The sequence below is a fragment of the Sturnira hondurensis genome, unplaced genomic scaffold (genome assembly GCF_014824575.4).
Source record: "Sturnira hondurensis isolate 20B ecotype Veracruz unplaced genomic scaffold, ASM1482457v3 Scaffold0006413, whole genome shotgun sequence".
NCBI lineage: Eukaryota > Metazoa > Chordata > Mammalia > Chiroptera > Phyllostomidae > Sturnira > Sturnira hondurensis.
Window position 1 is genome coordinate 22,377,786 of NW_028079044.1, and position 19,746 is coordinate 22,397,531.

General features: G+C 39.5%; 1 protein-coding gene across 6 annotated transcripts in view; it reads left to right on the top strand.

Moving 5' to 3' along the window:
• Nucleotides 1–18,621, top strand: part of NDUFAF6 (NADH:ubiquinone oxidoreductase complex assembly factor 6) — a 31,345-nt gene extending 12,724 nt beyond the window's left edge. For all 6 annotated transcript variants that reach the window (XM_037048225.1, XM_037048223.1, XM_037048222.1 and 3 more), the window contains 5 exons: nt 7,360–7,462; nt 8,507–8,640; nt 9,300–9,401; nt 11,642–11,698; nt 15,296–18,621. In XM_037048225.1, coding sequence (XP_036904120.1) covers nt 7,360–7,462; nt 8,507–8,640; nt 9,300–9,401; nt 11,642–11,698; nt 15,296–15,424 — 525 coding nt within the window. In that variant the 3' untranslated portion in view covers nt 15,425–18,621. The remainder of the gene's footprint in view (nt 1–7,359; nt 7,463–8,506; nt 8,641–9,299; nt 9,402–11,641; nt 11,699–15,295) is intronic.
• Nucleotides 18,622–19,746: the final 1,125 nt, after the last annotated feature.

Genomic DNA, 19,746 nt, shown 5'->3' on the forward strand with positions numbered 1-19,746 from the left:
TGTTGGTCTGACATTTATCATGCGCTGTTGTCATGAAAATGGAAGTTTACTTACCTTTATGTGGTTGTAATCCATTAATAACCATAAGCTATAGTAATAATAATATAAACCAAAATGAGATAATGGCTTAACCTGAAGAAAAATTGCTCAGTTGACCTACAGAGTTAATTAGCATTAGGAAAATCTGTTTTACAGGTGTCTCCTGTTTTGGTGATGTAAACAGAATTAGAGAACTCAAGACAGAAATAACTTTTCTGTTTGATGGAAAATAACACTTGGCATTTGTAGGGAGGGGTACTTAAAAGTGAAGGACTAGGTTCTCTCTCGCCTCATTGGTTTATAGATTGAGTGCAGTGCCTATAAAAATTCCAGCTGCCTTTTTTTTTAAGGATTTTATTTATTTATCTTTAGAGAGGAAGGGAAGGAGAGAAGGAGAGAAACATCAATGTATGGTTGCCTCTCATGAGTCCCCTGCTGGGAACTGGCCTGCAACCCTGGCATATGCCCTGACTTGAAATCGAACCGCGATCGTGTGGTTCGCAGGCCCGTGCTCAATCCACTGAGCTACACCAGCCAGGGCCCAGCTGCCTTTTAAAATGGAAATTGATGAGCTGATCCTAAAGTTTATATGGAAATGCACAGGACCCAGAATCACCAAATTCAATCTTGAAAAAGAAGAACAAAGTTAGAGAACTATTATTTCTCAATTTCAACACTTAACTACAAAGTTACAGTAAACAAACTGTGTAATATTGGCATAGGATAGACATATAGATCAATAGAATAGTAGTGAGAGTCCAACAATAAACCATATATTATAGTCATTTGATTTTGACAAGTATGTGAAGATAATTCAAGGGGGAGGAAGAGCCATTTCAACAAGTGCTAGGGCAACTGGATGAGAGCCACATGCAAAAGAATGAATTTGGACTCCTGCCTTATACCACATATAAAACCTTAACTCAAAATGGATCAAAGACTTAAATATAAGAGTTAAAATCATAAAACAAGAGAAAGCATAGGCATACATTTTTGTGACTTTAGGATGGGCAGTGATTTCTTAAATATGATAACAAAAGCACAAGCAATAAGAAAATATATAATTGGACTTCATGAAAATTAAAAACATCAAGAAAGTGAAAAGACAATCCATAAAATTGGAGAAAGTATTTGCCAGACATGTATTTAATAAGGGAGTAGTGTCTAGAATATGTAAAGACCTCTTACAACTCAACAGTAAAAAGGCAAATAGTCCAATTTAAAAATAGTCAATGGATTTGAGTAACCATTTCTTGAAGGTAGGTATACCAGTGACCAATAAGCCACTAAAACAATGTTCAGTATTTTTTCATTAGGGAAATGCAAATCAAAACCATAATGAAATAGATGTTGATTGTAAAAAAAAGATGTTGGTGAGAATGTGGAGAAAGTGGAATCCTTCATACATTGCTGATGGGAATGTAAAATGATACAACTGCTTTAGAAAAAGCTTGGCAGTTATTCAAAAAATTAAAGTTACCACAGACCCAGCAATTTCACTCCTAGTTTTATACCTAAGAGAAATGGAAACATATATCATACAAAACTTGTACACAGTGTTTATAGCAGTATTATTCATTAATAGTCCAAAACTAGGCCTATGTCAGGTAGCTCAGTTGGTTAGAGTGTTGTCCCAATACACCAAGGTTGCGGATTTAATGCCTGGTCAGGGCACATACAAGAAGCAACCAATGAATGTGTAAATAAATGGAACAACAGATTGCTGTCTCCCTCTCTCCCTCTCTCTGTAAAAGTAATAAATTTAAAAAAAGAACTTAAAAAAGATCCATATGTGGGAATAACTCATTGTCTATCATTGAATGAATAAATACAATATGATATATTCATACAATAGACTATTATTCATAATTTTTTCAATTAGAAAGAATGAAGTAATGGGAGATCCAAGATGGTGGCAGAGTCAGTGGAAACTATATCCATCTCCTCCCAGGGCCAAACTGGAAGTACAGCTAAAATATAGAGAAATCAGCTTGAATAACCAACGGAAGACTAACTGAAGAGAAGTCTTAAAACCAAGGATTTACAAAAGAAGCCACATTGAGACTGGTAAAGAGTGCAGAAACGCCAAAAAGGGCTGGCCCTCCCACTGGCAGTGGCTGAGGTGCCGGAGGTATATCTCAGCTTTGGGCAGCTTGGTAAGCCTGGGGTCTCAAGACCAATCGGGGCCCCACAGCCCAGAGTGCAGAGCCTGGAACAGGAGCTCACATAACACCTGGCTGGGAAAAGCCGAGGTGTTTCTGTCCACCAGGGAGATAGGGGAGTCTGCTAGGAACTCAGGTACCCTCTTAAAGAGTCAACACACAGTATCTTCTTCATAGCCACTCACCCTGTGCTCCAGTGGTGGGAGGGCTGAGCAGACTAGAGTTGTGCATGAGAAATGGGGGTTTACGGCACTGGGAAGAGAGCAAAGGGGTAAACTGCCAGGATCCCCTGTGCTGAGTCACTCTACGCTCTGCAGATGCTGTCTTAGGTGGAGCATGCTTCTCAGTGCAGCATCAGCCTGGGGAAAAGCAATTGTTCCACCCTCTGGTCTCCATGTTGCCCTCCTCTGTGGGGCTTCTACTCTGCTAAGGAGTCAGCAATAGGGTATAGAGGTCTGGGCAGAATCTGGGACAGTCTGAACTGTGTGGCTGGGGCAAGGGCCATACCACTCAACTTCCCCCATACCTGCATGGTACCTTTCCTTTTCTCCACTCCCAGTGGCCCCTCCCGGCTGAGTTCAGGCTCCTGGCAGGATCTGGGACAAACTGAGGAGCATGGCCCTAGGATGGGAAAATTTTCCCTCACACACCTGACTAGTGCAGAGGCTTCCATCCACATGGCCACATCTTGGTCTGTGTAGGCCTGTCAAAGTGCAGGTCTCACCCGGATGACTCCCTAAGACCCTGGCACACCACAAATAAGTGTGAGCACCCAATGAGTGCCAGGTAGACTTGGTATATATCCTGGGGCATTTGCTGAGTGGCTTTAGATTCAGCACTGGCACCAAGATTGAACTCATACAGATCTGGAGAACACCTCTTGCCCCTACCTGGCGACTCACTGAGAACCTATTGCATGCAACTCGAGTACCACCAGAGGCTTTTAGTGACCGAGTCTAGCAGGCAGATGGCAGGGGGAGGCAGGTGGAGGTTCCCAGGGTTCCTAGGAACTTTTGTGGATTTGCTCCCTGGTCCAGTGCAGGTAAAAGTGAGCCTTGGTGTGCAGCTTGATCCTTTCTGTGCACAGTCAGGCTCAGCCACAAAACAAGCCACAAACTGGATTACTTTGTAGCTCCAAACAGGTTGCCGGGGCCAGTCACAGGCAATGCTGACATTGACCACCAAAGAGGCCCCACACCCATTAGCAAGCTTCAGACCACATCAGAGCAGGATCCAATTAGCCTTACAAGGGGCATATCCAAAAAGATCTCAGCAGACATGATATTCTGCTGAAGCAGATACCGCTTTGAGTGGTCACCACCAGCACAGCAGCTTGTTCACTGTGGTTGGGATTGGTCCTCACCATCAGCCAGCCTGAGAGTTGACCTCGCACACGAATAGGCCAAAAGCAATCAAGACTCAGTTACAACAGGAGGGCCCACATAACCGACACAAGGGACATTCCTGGAACACCCAATTCAGGTGGTCAAGGAGACTGTGCCACAGGGCCCCATATGACACCTACTACTATAAGGCCACCCTAGTAAGAGTGGGAGTCATAGCAGATCTATCTAATGAAGCTGTATTGGGTAGATTTGTATTTTTATATACATAAATTTCTCTATATTTCTATGTGTGTGTATATACACACATATATTCATATTCATATAGATATAGATATATAACATAGAAAAAAACACAAAGAGACAGTCAGAACCAGGAGACAAACATGCCCCAGATGAAAGAACAGGAGAAATCTCTAGAAAAAGAGCAAAATGGAGACAAACAATTTGCCATATACAGAGTTTAAAACAATGGGTATAAGAATGCTTAAGGAGCCTTGGCTGGTGTGGCTCAGTGGAGTGAGTGCCAGTCTGCAAAGCAAGGGGTTACTGGTTTGATTCCCAGTCAGGGCACATGCCTGGATTGTAGGCCAGGTCTCCAGTGAGGGGCGGGGGGGGCACTTAATAGGCAACCACACATTGATGTTTCTCTCCCTCTCTTTCTCCCGCCCCCTCTAAAAATAAATAAAATCTTTTTTAAAAAAAGAATTCTTAAGGAATTTATAGGAAGAATGGATGGAATTAATGAGAACTTAACCAAAGAGATAGTAAACATTAAAAGGACATGGATACCATACAAAATAACCTGTCAAATAATACAGTATCTGAAATGAAGGATATATTACAAGGAATAAACAGTAGTTTGGATGAAGCAGAAGATCAAGTCAGTGATTTGGAGGACAAGGTAGAAGAAAATACCCATCCAGAACAGCAAAAAGAAGGAAAGTATTTTAAAAAATGAAGGTATTGGGTTGGCCAAAAAGTTATCTTTTTTTTCTGTATGATGGCTCTTGTAGCACTTAGTTGTCTTTAAACTTCATTCAAAACAATATTGTTAGATTGTATTGTGACAGCTATCATACCAGCATGTGTATTTTAAGAAAACATCAAATTGGTGAATTGTTGTATAGCCATTTAAATATTGAAGATGGAAGATTATGCAACATTTTTGGCATATTAATGCTTTGTTATTTCAAGAAAGGTAAAAGAGCAACTGAAATGCAAAAAAAAGATTTGTGCAGTCTATGGAGAAGGTGCTGTGACTGAGCAAACATGTCAAAAGTGGTTTGTGAAGTTTCGTGCTGTGTATTTCTCACTGGGTGATGCTCCACGGTCAGGTAGACCAGTTGAAGTTGATAGTGACCAAATTGAGATGTTAATGGAGAACAACCAGTGTTCTCCATTTACAACCAAGGGCCTAAAAACAAGACTGCCTTACCCAGCAAATCATCTTAAATTTGAAGGAGAAATAGCTTCCAAGACAAGGAAAAGCTAAAGGAGTTTGTCATTACCAAATCAGTATTACAAGAAATGTTAAAGGGTCTTCTTGAAGAAGAATGAGCAGGAGAAAGGGAAGACAGGAGGAAAAGGGAAGAAGACAGAGAAGAGGAACATAGTTATAAAGCATAAAATGGCAATAAATACATACCTATCAATAATCAATTTAAATCTAAATGGTTTAAATGCTTCAATCAAGAGGCTTAGGGTAGGCGAGTGGATAAGGAAACAAAACCCATACAGATGCTGTGTACAAGGGACCTGCCTCAGAAGGGAAGATACACAGAGACTAAAAGTAAAGGGATGGGACAAGGCATTTCATGCAAATGGAAATGAAAAAAAATGTTTGAGTAGCAATGCTTATATCAGACAAAATAGACTTTAAAACAAAAGTTATATAGTAAGAGACATAGAAGGACACTATATAACGATAAAGGGAGCAATCCAACAAGAAGATATAACCCTTATAAATATCTATGCACCCAACACAGGAGCACCTAAATATATAAAGCAAACACTGGTGGACATAAAGGGAGAGATGGACAATCCCGGTACGGGACTCTCACACCCCTTGATATTAATGGATAGATTTCTGAGACAAAATCAACAAGGAAACGGTGCAACCTTAAATGACATATGAGAGCAGATGGATTTAATGTTTTCAGAGCATTTTATCCCAAAGCAGCAGAATATACATTCTTTTCAAGTGCACATGGCATATTCTCTAGGATAGACCACATGTTAGGACACAAAACAAGTCTCAGTAAATTTAAGAAGATTGGAATTACATCAAGCATATTCTCCAACCATAATGGTGTGAAACTAGAAATCAGTCACAAGAAAAAAAATGTGAAAACTACACATAGACATAGAGGCAAAATAACATGTTACTAAACAGCGAATGGGTCAACAATGAGATCAAGGAAGACATCAAAAGATATGTTGAAAATGAAAATGAGAACACACAACAACCCAAAGTCTGTGGGACACAGTGAAAGCAATGCTAAGAGGGAAATTCACAGCAGTATAAGCCTACCTCAAGAAACAAGAAAAATCTCAAATAAGCAAACTAACTTTACACTGAAAGGAGCCAGAAAAAGAGCAACTAACAAAGCCCAGAGTGAGTAGAAGGAAGGAAGTAAAGATCAGAGCAGAGATAAACTATATAGAGCCTAAAAAAACAGTATAAAAAGTCAGTAAAACCAAGAGTTGGTTCTTTGAAAAGATAAACAGTATTGACAAACCTTTAACCAGACTCGTCAAGAAAAAAAGAGAGGACCAAAATACAATCAGAAATGAAAGAGGAAGAATAACAGCTGACACCAAAGAAATACAAAGGATTGTAAGAAAACAGTATGAAGAACTATAAACTAACAAATTGGGCAACCTGGACGAAATGGATAAATTCCTAAAAACATATCTTCCAAAACTGAATCAGGAAGAATCAGAGAATCTGAGTAGACGGATTATAACTAGTGAAATCAAAGCAGTGATCAAAAGACTCCCGACAAACAGAAGTCCTTGACCAGTGGCTTCACAGGAGAATTTTACTAAACATTCAGAGAATTAGCACCTAGCCTTCTCACACCAGGAAATTAAAGAGGAGAGAAGACTCCCATCCTCCTGGAATCATTGCTGGTGTGTTTCTCCTAGAAGAGGAGGGAGTGAATAACCTTGACAATAGAGTTTGTGTTAATGTCTTATTATAAAAGTGGCCAGACTTTACTAGGATTCACGTTTTTCTGTTTCTTGAATAGAGTGACTAGAGTTTGTTCAGAGTTCTTCAGTCCTGTTACTTTACTGAGCATGGTTTATTTTGGGGGGGGGGGGTGCTGGTTATGAGTCTCCTTTGTTTTTCAGGCACATTTTCCTTATTGAGAGCATGGGCTTAACTTTAGGCATATTACTTAATGTGCCTGTGACTGAGTTTCTTCACCTGCAAAATGGAAAAATGTCTTACTTTGTTATCTTTTGGGGAATGCTAGGATTAAGAAGATAATGTCTAAAGTGCTTAAAAGCAAGAGCTCAGTAAAGCCAGTTGTTCCTGAAAACTGGGGCTTTCGAAGGAGTTAAACATTAAGCCAGCCCATGTTCACGTGATTGGTGCACTGAGGTTCATGCCGAGGTGTTACTGTGAGGGGTGACCCATGAGATTGAATGTCTAGAACTTTAATATTTTAATTTTATTTTAACCTTACTGTATACTAAACAATATACACTTAATATTTTTATTTTTATTTAGCTCTTTTGGGCAAAAAATCTTGTCTTTATAAATTTGGATAACTGAGCAGGTTTATTTGCCTTTTGTTTGACTATAGGAAAAAAATTTGGATGACAAAGCATATCGCAGTATCCAGGAATTGGAAAATTATGCTGAAAACACACAGAGTTCTCTTCTTTATTTAATATTAGAAATACTAGGTAAGGTTTTTTCTCTTTTATATTTCTCTTTCTGAATAAAACAGCTTTAAAACGGCATTCTTTCATAATTTGACAGGCTGACCAATTTAACTTTGAAGTTTTTTCTTTTCAATGAAGTTAACCTGTTTGTAAAGAAACAGGTTTTGGATTATTTTTCTTTTTCTTTTTTTTTTGATCGGGAAGGTGAATATATGTCTTTCTTTGGAATGCAGACTGATCAAAACACTTGGGCTCTAATAAAAGCGCTATAGCTGCCTCGTGGGAATGCTGTAGTTAATAATCCGATAATTGCTGTGATTTTGCTTTTTTAAGTGTCTCCAACAAATTGGAAGGCTTGTAGCTGTCCTCTTCCTTCCCTGTCAGTGCTACTTCCCCACATTAAAAAAAGTAGAAGAAACGAACCTGCATTTCTAAGTTTTTATGAAACTTTTCCTTAAAAAACAAAAACACACTAATGTAGATGGTACTCTTTCTCCTCTGACTTTATTCTAAGTTGGTGAGGTCTTATTGTAATCAGGAAATCATTTGGGACAAGGACAATCCATCCATTGGAAGAAGGTAATATATTTTATGTCACCCTCAAAGAATAACTAGCACAAGTCCCTATTGAATTTCCCAGGCCTGTTCTTCCTGCACATTTGGTGCAAGTTTGCCAACACAATGAAAGGAGGGAGCAAAGAGCAGAATGTTTGCTAAGCATCTGCTTAAAATGAGGTCATATGGAAATTGCAGTGAGGAGAAGAAATGAAAGACTTGTAATGTTTTTCCATGATAGCTGATTAAAATTCCCAATGTGTCCTTAGTGTGCTGAAGTCTGAGGAAAACTCTTGTATCTAAAAGTTGGAGTTCAGAAACCTGCTGGTGTAAATAGTCAGCTTGTTGTCATGCCCACTGATACCCATAGATCCTGTTTTTCAGATTGGGGTGAATTAGGATCAACAGCTAATTTGACATGTTCAGGTGGTTTATCTCTGCTGCTTCGTTGACTTGTTAGGCATTGAAAGAGAAAGGAACAGCCCTGTTGTTTAATTTCTAAAACCCTAGGTGTAAAGGATCTTCACGCAGACCATGCTGCGAGCCACATTGGAAAAGCACAGGGCATTGTCACTTGCTTGAGAGCCACGCCGTATCATGGCAGCAGGAGAAGGGTGTTCCTTCCCATGGATATTTGTATGCTGGTAAGGCTGTTGTTACTTGTACGCTCTAAATAATTTGCCTCAGAAATAGGGGAAAGATGTTGTCTCTTGGTTCTTGCTTAGTCTAGTCAAGTAACTGTTTTGAAATGAATGCATACTGCTCTTTGCTCCTTGGTAATCAAGTGGGAATTTTTATCAGTCCGGCATTTTAGGTGTCTGGTGGAGCTGTGAGTGAGAAAGTGCAAAGAACCTTACTTGGCGTAGCTTCATGTTGATCCCTTCCTTCCTTCCAAGCAGTTACAGTAATTATTCCTAATGTTCAGGTTAGCCTGTTCTTCATTTTAAAGGAGGAAGTAGTCCTTAAGAATATTGGTTATGAGAACTTTTTTTTCTGTATGAGATTCATTCAGGTCTGTACTTTTAAACTTTTATATGTTTGTTTTGTTGTTTGTGTATTTTTTTTTTACCCACAGCGGTTGTTAATTACCATCTTGTCTATTATTTCAGGAGAGAGTGTGTGAATGTGTGTGTGTCTCTGTGCACAGACACAGACATACATGCACATATATGTACACATACACATAGTTTTAAAAACAAAATAGGCATTACACTGAACATACTCTTCTCTCACCTGTTTTCTTGAGCTAAGTTAGTTTTAAGTATGCTTTTTGATTGCTACTATAATGTATTTTTCAACACAGCATGGTGTTTCACAAGAGGATTTTCTGCGGAAGAAGCAAGATAAAAACGTAAGAGATGTGATATATGACATTGCCAGCCAGGCACACGTGCACCTAAAGCATGTAAGTAGCCTTTTTTCCCCCCAAATCATTTAGGAAACTATCACATCTGCCCAGTAGAGCACAGCATGGTTATACTGTTACTTGCTTCGTAGTCCAGATTCCATCTCTCTCTGAAATCACAGTGGATTTACCTCAGGGACTGTTGTACACATTTTCTACTTCTGAAAACCCCCCTTTCTCCCTCTCAGCAGATGTCTTCACCCTTCAGTGAGTCAGTCAAGCCTGAGCTTCCTCAGTTGGGTTCCTCTCTAATCCAGCCAGTCCCCATTTCTCCCTCGGGGGACAGTGTCTTTCTGCATCACAAGGCCGAGGCCTCTCCGACCTCCCCAGGACCTTGCACTCCCAGCAGTCCTAACTGGTGTTTTCAGTCGGCCTCTGCGATAACTTGCTTCTTTTAGCTTCTGGTTTGTTGGCGCTGCCTTCTGAAGTTACAGGCAGCCTGTGGACCCTTCAGTTTATTTTTCCCTCACAATTAAGCTTTTTTGAATAAGTAAGTGGTGTGTATTTGTTGTTACCTCGAGGTCCTCACTGCCCTGACACTGTTTATCATGCTGTAATTTGGCTTCCATCCTGCCTACTTTAATAATAATCACTAGTAAATAATCTCCTTCTGCCACATTTAAAGAGCATCTGATTTAGGAGAGGGGAGAATCAACTAGGTTTGATAACTGATTGGATTGTGGCGGAATCAGGAGGAGGGAAATTTGAAGGCTGCACCGAAGTTCAAGTAGAGATGGTGATGGTGCCATTCAGAGACTATAAGAAGAAAAAAGTAGTGGTACTCTGGGAGCTGATCAGTGGATTTGAGACTAGCTGCTGGACACCATGGCATACCAGAGGATTAGAAGACATGTAGGGAGATGGGCTACTGACAAATGCAGGATCGTGACTTTGATAGGAGGTCAGAACTGGAGAGAGAGATTTGGGAATCGTCCACCCGGAAGTCTGTGGTTAAAGCTCTAATATTGGCTGGTGTTGCCCAAGGAGAATGTACATCTGGGTAAGAGGACCAAGGGCAGAATCTTGAGGCCCAACTCTGTGCCCCAGGTAGAAAGAGAAAAGACGGTTAGTTAGGAAGAAGGAAAGCATGATCAAAGAAGTAGAAAAACTGAGAGTCATTGTGCTAGAAACTGAGAGAGGAGCAAATTCCACGAAGGGGGAATAGTAAAATTGTGCATATTTTAGGGAGATGAAGAGGAAAGAAGCAGAATGATTTGTAAATCATGGGTGATTTGGAAGAGAGTAATTCTAGTAGATGAAGGTAAAGCAGAGGGTAGTGTTAAGAAGTGCATGAGGACACAGAGGTGGTTTCTGACAATAGAAATGAAGACCTGGAAGGCCCTGGCTGGCGTAGCTCAGTGGGTTGAGCACAGGCCTTCGAACCAGAGGATCGTGGTTTAATTCCCAGTCAGGGCACATGCCTGGGTTGCAGGCCAGTTCCCTGCAGGCCAGCTCCCAGCAGGGTACGCACGAAAGGCAACCATACATTGATGTTTCTCTCACTCTCTCCTTCCCCTCAAATAAATAAATAAACAAACAAACAAACAAATAAATAAATAAATAAAAATCTTAAAAAAAAAAAAGAAATGAAGACCTGGAGACACGAGTGGACTGGTGAGTCCAGGATGATGGGCATCAGCCTGGGGGCATCGGGGCTTCGTATCTAGAGTGGCAGGGAGGTGTTAGGTAGGTGAGGTGAGAGTCGAGGTGTGGAGGCCTCAGAAATAGGAGATGAATAAATAGTTGAGACTTCAGCTGTCAGGGATGTAAGTCAGAGAAAATGAGAATAAAGCAATGACTTAACATTCATTTGGCAGGCGGTGTGGAACAAATTAAAGGTTGAGGAACACAGCGGCAGAAAGAGGATCATTAAACAGGCAGTAATGATGACCTAAGCTAGGGAGGTGCTGGGACTTGTTAACCCAAGTATTTCTTCATTCACTCCTAACCACAGAGCTAGAGGGTCAAAGTTATAAGATGTTAAAAGGCAGCTAGAAAATGCTAAAGTCAATTTGTAACAAAGAATGGAGTTCTTAATACAGTATTATTTCCTGAGTCTGTAGGCTTAAGAAATTAATGGTAATGTGCAGGAGATGAGAGCTATCTTCTTGCTTTTGAGAGAGGCCCTAGCCGTGTCGTTCAACTGCTGATGTTGCTCTGTGTTCACTTTCTGAGGGGCCCTGTTTATTTCCAGAAATAATTCATATTTTAAGCCAATTTCCCTTTGTTTTCCTTCTTAGGCCAGGTCCTTCCACAGGAGTGTTCCTGTGAAAGCGTTTCCTGCTTTTCTTCAGACGGTAAGTAGATTAACAGAGAAGGCCATTAATGAATGAAGCAGATGTGTTTGATCTTTTTCTGTGTCAGGAGGTTCCCAATGCAGTTCTTTAGTTTAGAGGCTTTGTTTGTGTTTCTCTTCCTTATGGTGGGTTTTGTTAGGTGCGTCCCACTTTTGGTGATGGTCATGCCTGTATTTCCCAGAGGCAAGTGAGTGGAGGAAGCCGGAGCAGTGACGGCAGCCAGATTGCATCAGTTTGGATCTGCTTTGCCACTTACTGGCCATGAGAGTTTAAGGTCCTTGAACACCATGTTCCTCAGTATACTCATAGGAAGAATGGGAATCATAAGAGAAACTATCTTGTAGGATTATTACTAAAGAGAGGGAAAGAAACATCAGTGTGTGGTTGTCTCTCCTGTGCCCCCTATTGGGGACCTGGCCTGCAGCCCAGTCATGTGCCCTGACTAGGAACTGAACCAGCCAATGTTTGGTTCGCAGGCTGGCACTCAATCCACTGAACCACACAAACTAGAGCAGAACTTGTTTTTAACTTACTTTTTAAGTTAAACTTCCACCTGGAAGGTCATGGACTTTTTTGTCTATTTTGTTCACTTCTGTGAAAAGGGTTGTTCTTATCTCTGATTGCCAATTAGAATCACTTGGAAAACTTTAAAACAAACAAACAAACAACTAACCAAAGCAGTATTGGGCCCCTCCCCAAACCAGTGAAATCACGATTATCTAAGAGGTTGGATCCAAAGATTGATACTTTCTAAAAACTCTACCAGTAATTGTAAAGTGCAGCTGGGCCTGAGAACCACTATCTTAGACTAGTGGTTCTCAGTGTGGTCCCTGAACCAATGTGGGCCTTACCTGAAAACTTGTTAGAAATGACCATGACCCTGGCTGGTGTGGCTCAGTGGATTGAGTGCCGGCCTCAGAACCAAAGAGATTGCGTCAGGGCACCTGCCTGGGTTGCAGGCCAGGTCCCCAGTAGGGGGCGTGGGAGAGGCAGTCACACACTGATGTTTTTCTCCCTTTCTTCTTCCCTTCCCCTCTCTCTAAAAGTAAATAAATAAAGTCTTAAAAAAAAAGACATGCAGACCTGGGGCCCCACTGAGGCCTGGGGCTGGAGCCCAGCTCTCAGTTTCCCCTTGTGCCAGGGGAAACTGGCGGGACTACATGGCAGTTCTTGAAGGACTGCTACTGTCCGCATCTTCCTTCAAGCTGGGTGCATCTCTTCTTTGTTTTACATATGGGGCATCTGTTCATTATTTTGTTCAAAGAAAAGGTTTTGCTGTTTAAAAACTATTTGAAAATTGCTAGTCTGGCGTCTGGTATACTCTTCACAGATAAAGCTTTAAGATGCCATATTCAGAAATTGTGATGTCTTTGAGAGGTTTCATTGAATTTGTTACACTGAACAGTGCATTGACCATTAGCCAGACTTTCCTTTGACCCAAATCCTAATTTGCAAATGTCCCATTAAGCTCTAATTTGAGGTCACATTTCATCAGTATTTTAATGGAATTTTCTAATTGTAAAAGGCATACATCCTTACGATAGAGATTTGGACAACATAAAAAGAATATTAGAAGAAAATAACTACCATCTGTAATTCCAGGATGCAGAGACAAAAACCACTTATTTATTCTGTTTATTGTGTTTTAATGAATTTTTGTGTGTAGTTGAAATCACACTTCGTATCTCAATATCCTACTTATCAAGCATTTAACCACTTCATTGAAAATATTTATAAATACAATATTTAATGGCTGTGTAACATCCTATTATGTGCCTGTACCTTAATTTCATTAACTCTTCCTTATTATAAAAACTATTAAAATGAGATCGTGGTTCGATTCGGCAGGGCACATGCCTGGGTTGCAGGCCAATTCCCAGCAGGGGGCACACGAGAGACAACCATATATTAATATTTCTCTCCCTCTCTCCTTCTCTTTTCCTCTAAAGATAAATGAATAAAATCTTAAAAAATAAATAAATAAATAAAATGACATTACATGTTGGAACATTAAAAAAACTATTAAAATGACCATAGTGGAATTCTTAGAGATGGAAAGTTAATCTCAATATATTAAGTGGTGATAAAAAAGCAGATTATAGAACATTATGAATAGCACAAACCCTTTTCTCAAAATGTAAAAGAAAGTGCACTAAAATATCTTCATTGTTTCTTTTATCCTGTTTTGAAATGTTTCATATTTGATATCTATACATGAATATGATATATCTGTATATATGCATGCATTATAAATCATAAATACACTTGTATTGAACACCCATGAATTCACCACTCAATCCAGGAACTAGAATGCTACCATTGAATTATACTGCCTCTGTTATCTTCCTCCAAATAGCTGTCCTTAATTTTGTATTTAATATTCTGTTGTTTTTATTTCAAAAACACTTCTCCCCATTTTCTATATTCCTAAATAATTTGTTGCCTAATTTCGTTTTTGAGCTTTATAAAAATGGGTCATTTTCTGTTTATGTCTTCTAGGTCTCTCACACACACACATATTCCTAAGATTTATTCATACTGCATTAGCTATAGTGCATTTATTTTACTGCAGCATAATATTTCGTTGTGTGAAGTTTATCTTTTTTTTTTTTAGTTGAAGAACTTGTGGGGTTTTTGCTAGTATAACACAAGGCAGCTGTGCACAGTCATGCACACATCTCCTGTTATACATATATATAAGTTTAGGGTTCAGAAATCAGATACTGAATTTGTTTGTATGTACACTTATCTGGGAGAAAAGCCCATCCTCTTTGTTTTCTTTTTGCTCCTCCAAATACTCTAGAACGACTCCGCAAGCATGATCTCTGTTGGATCACACAGGTTGTACCTCAGAGCTCTAGGGGGCGCTGTGTACACAGTGTGAGGAGGGAGGGGTGCCTTTAGAATTGCGCAGGGCAAAACTACGTGGCTTCTCTGTTTAATAAGAAAGTTATTGAAATAAAATAGTTTATAAATTAGGAAAAATAAGTGAAAACTATAAAACAAAGAACACTGTCATTGTGAGTGTTTTCCAACCCTGCTCCCCCATCACAGTGATAGCTTTAAGTTTTATGTGATGGGGGAAGCATGGGTTATGTTTGTAGGGATGAGTGACTGTTCTCTCTGGGTGCAAATCATTTTCTAGCAAGAGCGTGAAAACCCATTAAACTTTCCACAATGTAATTTTTTAAACGCACAGCTCGAGCCCCTCCTCATGGCACAGTGCACTTTGTGGTGGTCCTTCCTTCTCCCTGATTGAAACATCCCTTCATGTTCTGCAGAGTCTAGTAATGCAACCTGGCTAACAGCAGTTGCTCTGGCCTCTTATACTTTGACCAGAACAGGAAAAGTGATGATTAGAATTGGCTTGATATTTCTAGTACTAGCTCTGTGATCTTGTCCTACTGGCCTAGTGGAAACTTCTTAGAACATGTCTTTATTTTCTCTATTCCTTTTAAAATTCTCATTTAAATTCTTAGTTTGTAGAAGATCATCTCAATGAAAGTAAAATAGCCTTAATACTTGTAATTTTTCTTTAGCTTCTTTTAAAGACTTAATCATGTGATGATTGCATGACTGTTTTTCTCTTTTTTCCAGGTTGCTCTGGAGGACTATTTAAAGAAAATTCAACAAGTGGATTTTGATGTGTTCCACCCATCTTTACAACAGAAGGATACATTACTTCCATTATATTTGTATATTCGGTCATGGAGAAGAAGATATTAAAAATAATTGCATGGCACTGATATTAAGTTACTTTTATTGGTTTTACAAAAGTTAGGGTTAAATTAGTTAGGGTTCTTGTTTATAAACAGCAGGTACTGTGTACTTAAGGAGAAAAAGAATTTATTGGGTAGGTGTGAGTAGCTCACAGAATTGATACAAACTTACCATGGGGCTTAGGTGCCAGACCACTGGTGAGATTCTTCCACAGACACAGCCGTTGTCACCACCACCCAGACACAGTCTGTTACACCATCCCTGTAAAGCTGCTGCCCCAGGAGGGAGCATCGCCTAGGGCTGTAGGCCGCAGACCTTGCTTCACCAGCAGGGGGCAGAGAGGAGAAATGTCTCCTCCCTCACCCTTGGAGAAGGCGCGGGAGGGGCTCAAGTACTGCTGGCTGCGCTGGTGGACAGTTAGAACCCACAATCCAGTACAGCTGCGAAATGAGTTTATTAAGGGTGTGGGGGTGAAGTTAATATCTGAGGAGTGTCGGTCACTATGTTGAGGGTTGCACATCCCTGACATTTCATCTGTACAGCCCTGTGAAAACTTACACGTGATAAAATCACTTCTTTAAGGTGATTTGACTAATTTGACTTTGGCTGGTTTGAAGCTTCTAATTTTCTGCTAATGCCCTTGCTTCAGTCCTGCCATTGCACATTGTCGTGGTCATGAACAAAGTCGTGTTTACAAAGTTTGTATTAATGTAAAACGAAGTTGTATCAAACATTCATTAAGGGGTACTGCATTCTTGAAAACTAGCATACTATTTGAGCTTCCCACCAGTAAGCTTTGGCCTATACATACACTTCCGTAAATGTTCTCATTTGATCTTTAAAACTCTATGAAATAAAGAATTTTTGGTAATTAAAAATTTAAATTATAAAATGCACACTAATCACAAAAACAACATTGTTCGCATGCTGATAATGGCAACTCTGGACTCTGAGTGAGTCTCTGACTCCAGGGTTGGGATCGTGCCACTGTTCTCCTGTTCCTGCCTTTTCAGCGGTCTTGTCCCCTACCCGTTCACACCGCTGGGGCACTGTTCCACTGTTTGGCTTAAGCCTCTGGTTTCAGCTATGAGTTAGTGCCTACTACAGTTGTGAAGTGGTGATGGCTTAAAATACCATGTGTTTTGTTTTGTTTGGTTTTGTTTTTGCAAGTAAAACTTAAACTGAGAGCTGCTTGTGGCTAAGAATCCCCCAACACCTAGAATGGCTCTGATTTAGAGCAAGTAGAGATTAATGTATAATTGAATGACTGTGCAATGTGTTTGTATACGTTAGTATATTCTTAGTTAATACTCATGCTGAAAGAATAGCCTCTTGTTTAATTCTGTGGCTTTAGAAAGCCTTTTAGCTTATCTGAACAGGCAAGTACAAGGAAATGGGACACATTTCCTCTTGGGATTCTGAATGGTCCAGGGTTAGGGAGGTCATAGAGATAGTCTTTGTCAGCGCTGTCTGTGGGTCTTCTAGGTTAAATTTGGCAGCAATGAGCTGCTAAGCATCTTGGGTTCTTGACTAAGGACCTTCTTAAAAAGAAGGGTTTAAACTCTATTGGATTACTGGATTCTTTCCTGGCTCAGAAGCCAGTTTACTATTAAGTAAATGATTTCAAAATACTTTCTAAGCCATTTTAAATTTGATGTTTAGAGATTTGAATGAACTAAAGTTTCTAGTCTCCTAGAGATTAAGATGGGGTCTTATTCAGAGACACTTACCGTACTGTTCGCTTCTTGGCACGAAAGATATTCCCTTAGATGCTGCCAACATTCTTTTTCATTTTTCACATCTCAGGGGTTTTTCACTAGAGCGTTTTTAAAGGAGTCAGATACATTTTCAAAACATGTGAGATGTGTTTTAATACTGAATAGGTGGAGCATAATAGATAACAAATATTAAGTATAAGTTACAGATTTATCTGAATCTGTAAGTAGGTCAAGTTGCACTTTATTACAAAATATGTTTTTGGTAGTTCCCAATCAGCAAGGAATATTCTTAATCTTCTTTTGGTTAAATCTCCCCTTTGTTGAAATTAGTATTAACATTTGCAGAGCATGAATTTGGACAGGTAGTGTGCTCTGTACTGTTATGCATTAATCTTCACAGCAAAGTAAGCCTTTATTTTCCAGGTAATAAAACTGCCTCAGAGACGCTAAGTTCAGGGTCACACGGCCATCAGAATTAAACCTGGATGCCAAACCCACATTACTTTAATGCCAAAGCTCACAACCCATGTATTACCACTCTCAAGACTGTAAAATAAATTGCCAAGTTAGGAAATTCAAGGGCACTTTTTTCAGAAAAAATTTGCTACATCAATTTTGGGAAAGTATGGTTACTACATAAATTCCAACTATAAATTAGGTCAGAGAGAAATAGGCAAAGGAAGCTGGTACTACGTGCTGGTCACTGGGCGGTATACCCAGGACGGGCACGGCACCACTTGGAAGACAAAGGTTGCCCAGAGGAGCTGGCATGTGAGGGGCGGCAGGAAGGTTGGGTAAGAGCCAGAGTTTGGGGAGGGGATGTAGATGGGAGATCCTGACCGAGGGGGCACTGAGACCAGGAGCAGAATGGAGAGCCTGTGTGTCAAGGCTTAATTTTTAGGCTCTAAAGTAAGAGGAACAGAATATAATAATGGTCAGAGTTCTTAGGAAAGTTTGTGATTATAAAGTGGCCACATCCCCTGGCCTAGTGAAACATTTTGAATTAAGATAAAAGACCTGCATATTTATATTTTTCCTGTTTGGCAAATCTCTAGGTGCCCTTGGATTTGTTTTAGCTCATAAATAGAATGGGTCTGCAGATACCTAATTGATTGCTTTGTGTAGAAAGAGCCACAGAGTTGTAAACATTATGCAAATCATTACTGAAAACGAAACATCTTAGCACAAAACCACAGGCTCCCAGAACTGGGAAGGGTGTTGGAAGTGGGAAGTGGGTCCGAGGAACAGGAGAGGAGTTGGGGGAGTGACTGTGAGACTGTTGAATAAAGAACTTGGATGCCACTCTACCTGCTTTTTTCTATAGTGGACATACAGTTCATGGGTAACTGGAAAGTTATTTCTTAAAAATTAGGACCCTTGAATGGGCATGAATTTTCTCACCAAATCTGTATGTACCAGATAAAAGAATTTGTTCAAAAACAATGAATGGTATCTGGCACAATAAATTACTGAGTATGTAACTCATTCTGTAGTAAAGTACATGTTTTCTCCCTCAAGTAATATTTCAACTATTGTTTATATGTCTGTCCCTCACCTCACCAAATTCTTTGCAAGACAGCGTTTTGCGTATGTAGTAATATTCTGTGTGTTTAAACACAGGCCTATAGATTGAATTTTCCAGAGAGCAAGTTCAAGAGATTTTAAAAACTAAGATCTTTTATGGGTTCTCCAAAGATTCTTTAGGACCTCATCGTTAATAATTTGAGAAGCTATTTCATTGTATTCTGTATTTGTTTCTTGTTGCAATGGTTTTATCTCATGTTAATCTCCAAGTTGAATAATGTTGAGAAAGTTCTCACTGATGTTAACGTGAAGATGCCTCCTCCACCCCTTTCCTGTAAGCGATTCCATATGGCTGTTGGGAGTATATCTGTGTGAGTCTTGGTGTGGGGCAATGAGAATATATACTGAGAGATCATTTTTTGAAATACAGTGTTTATTTTTGCATGAATAATTTATATGTGCTTTTTACAGAAATATTGGGGGGAAATAAATGTAAAAGTAGGAAGGAAAAATATTTTTATTATATTTTTTCCATTACCATTTAGTCCCCTTATGCCTCCCTCCCCTGAAAAATTACCACACTGTTGTCTGCATCCATGAGTCCAAGAAAAATATTTTTTAAGTCAACCATAATTTACCAGGTAAGAAAGAGCCACTATTAACATTTTGGTCTGTGTCCTTCCCACTTTTTCCTTAGGATAGATGGAATATACAAAATTGGTATGTTCCATATATGTTTTTAGTCTGTATCTTAGTAATACAGTATTTAAAAGATCAATTAGAAAAGTAATAACTTTTATTCTATGGAACATTATTTTAATTCAGTGGGTATGCATTAGCTCTCTTATTTTGCAATTATAATAAAAATGTTCCTAAGACCTCCAGACTTTTGAAGTCACCCTTTAATAAACAAATAAATTTGGGCTATAATCCCACATAACAGTCTGCGAAGAGCCTGCATAATAACTTTGCCAATATTTATAAGGACTTACAGGGTGGTGTTAACACAGGATTTATGTACTATCTCTCTTCGGGATAGTTCCATTTGCCTTTATTTTATGGATGAGTTTGAACATCTTTTCATGT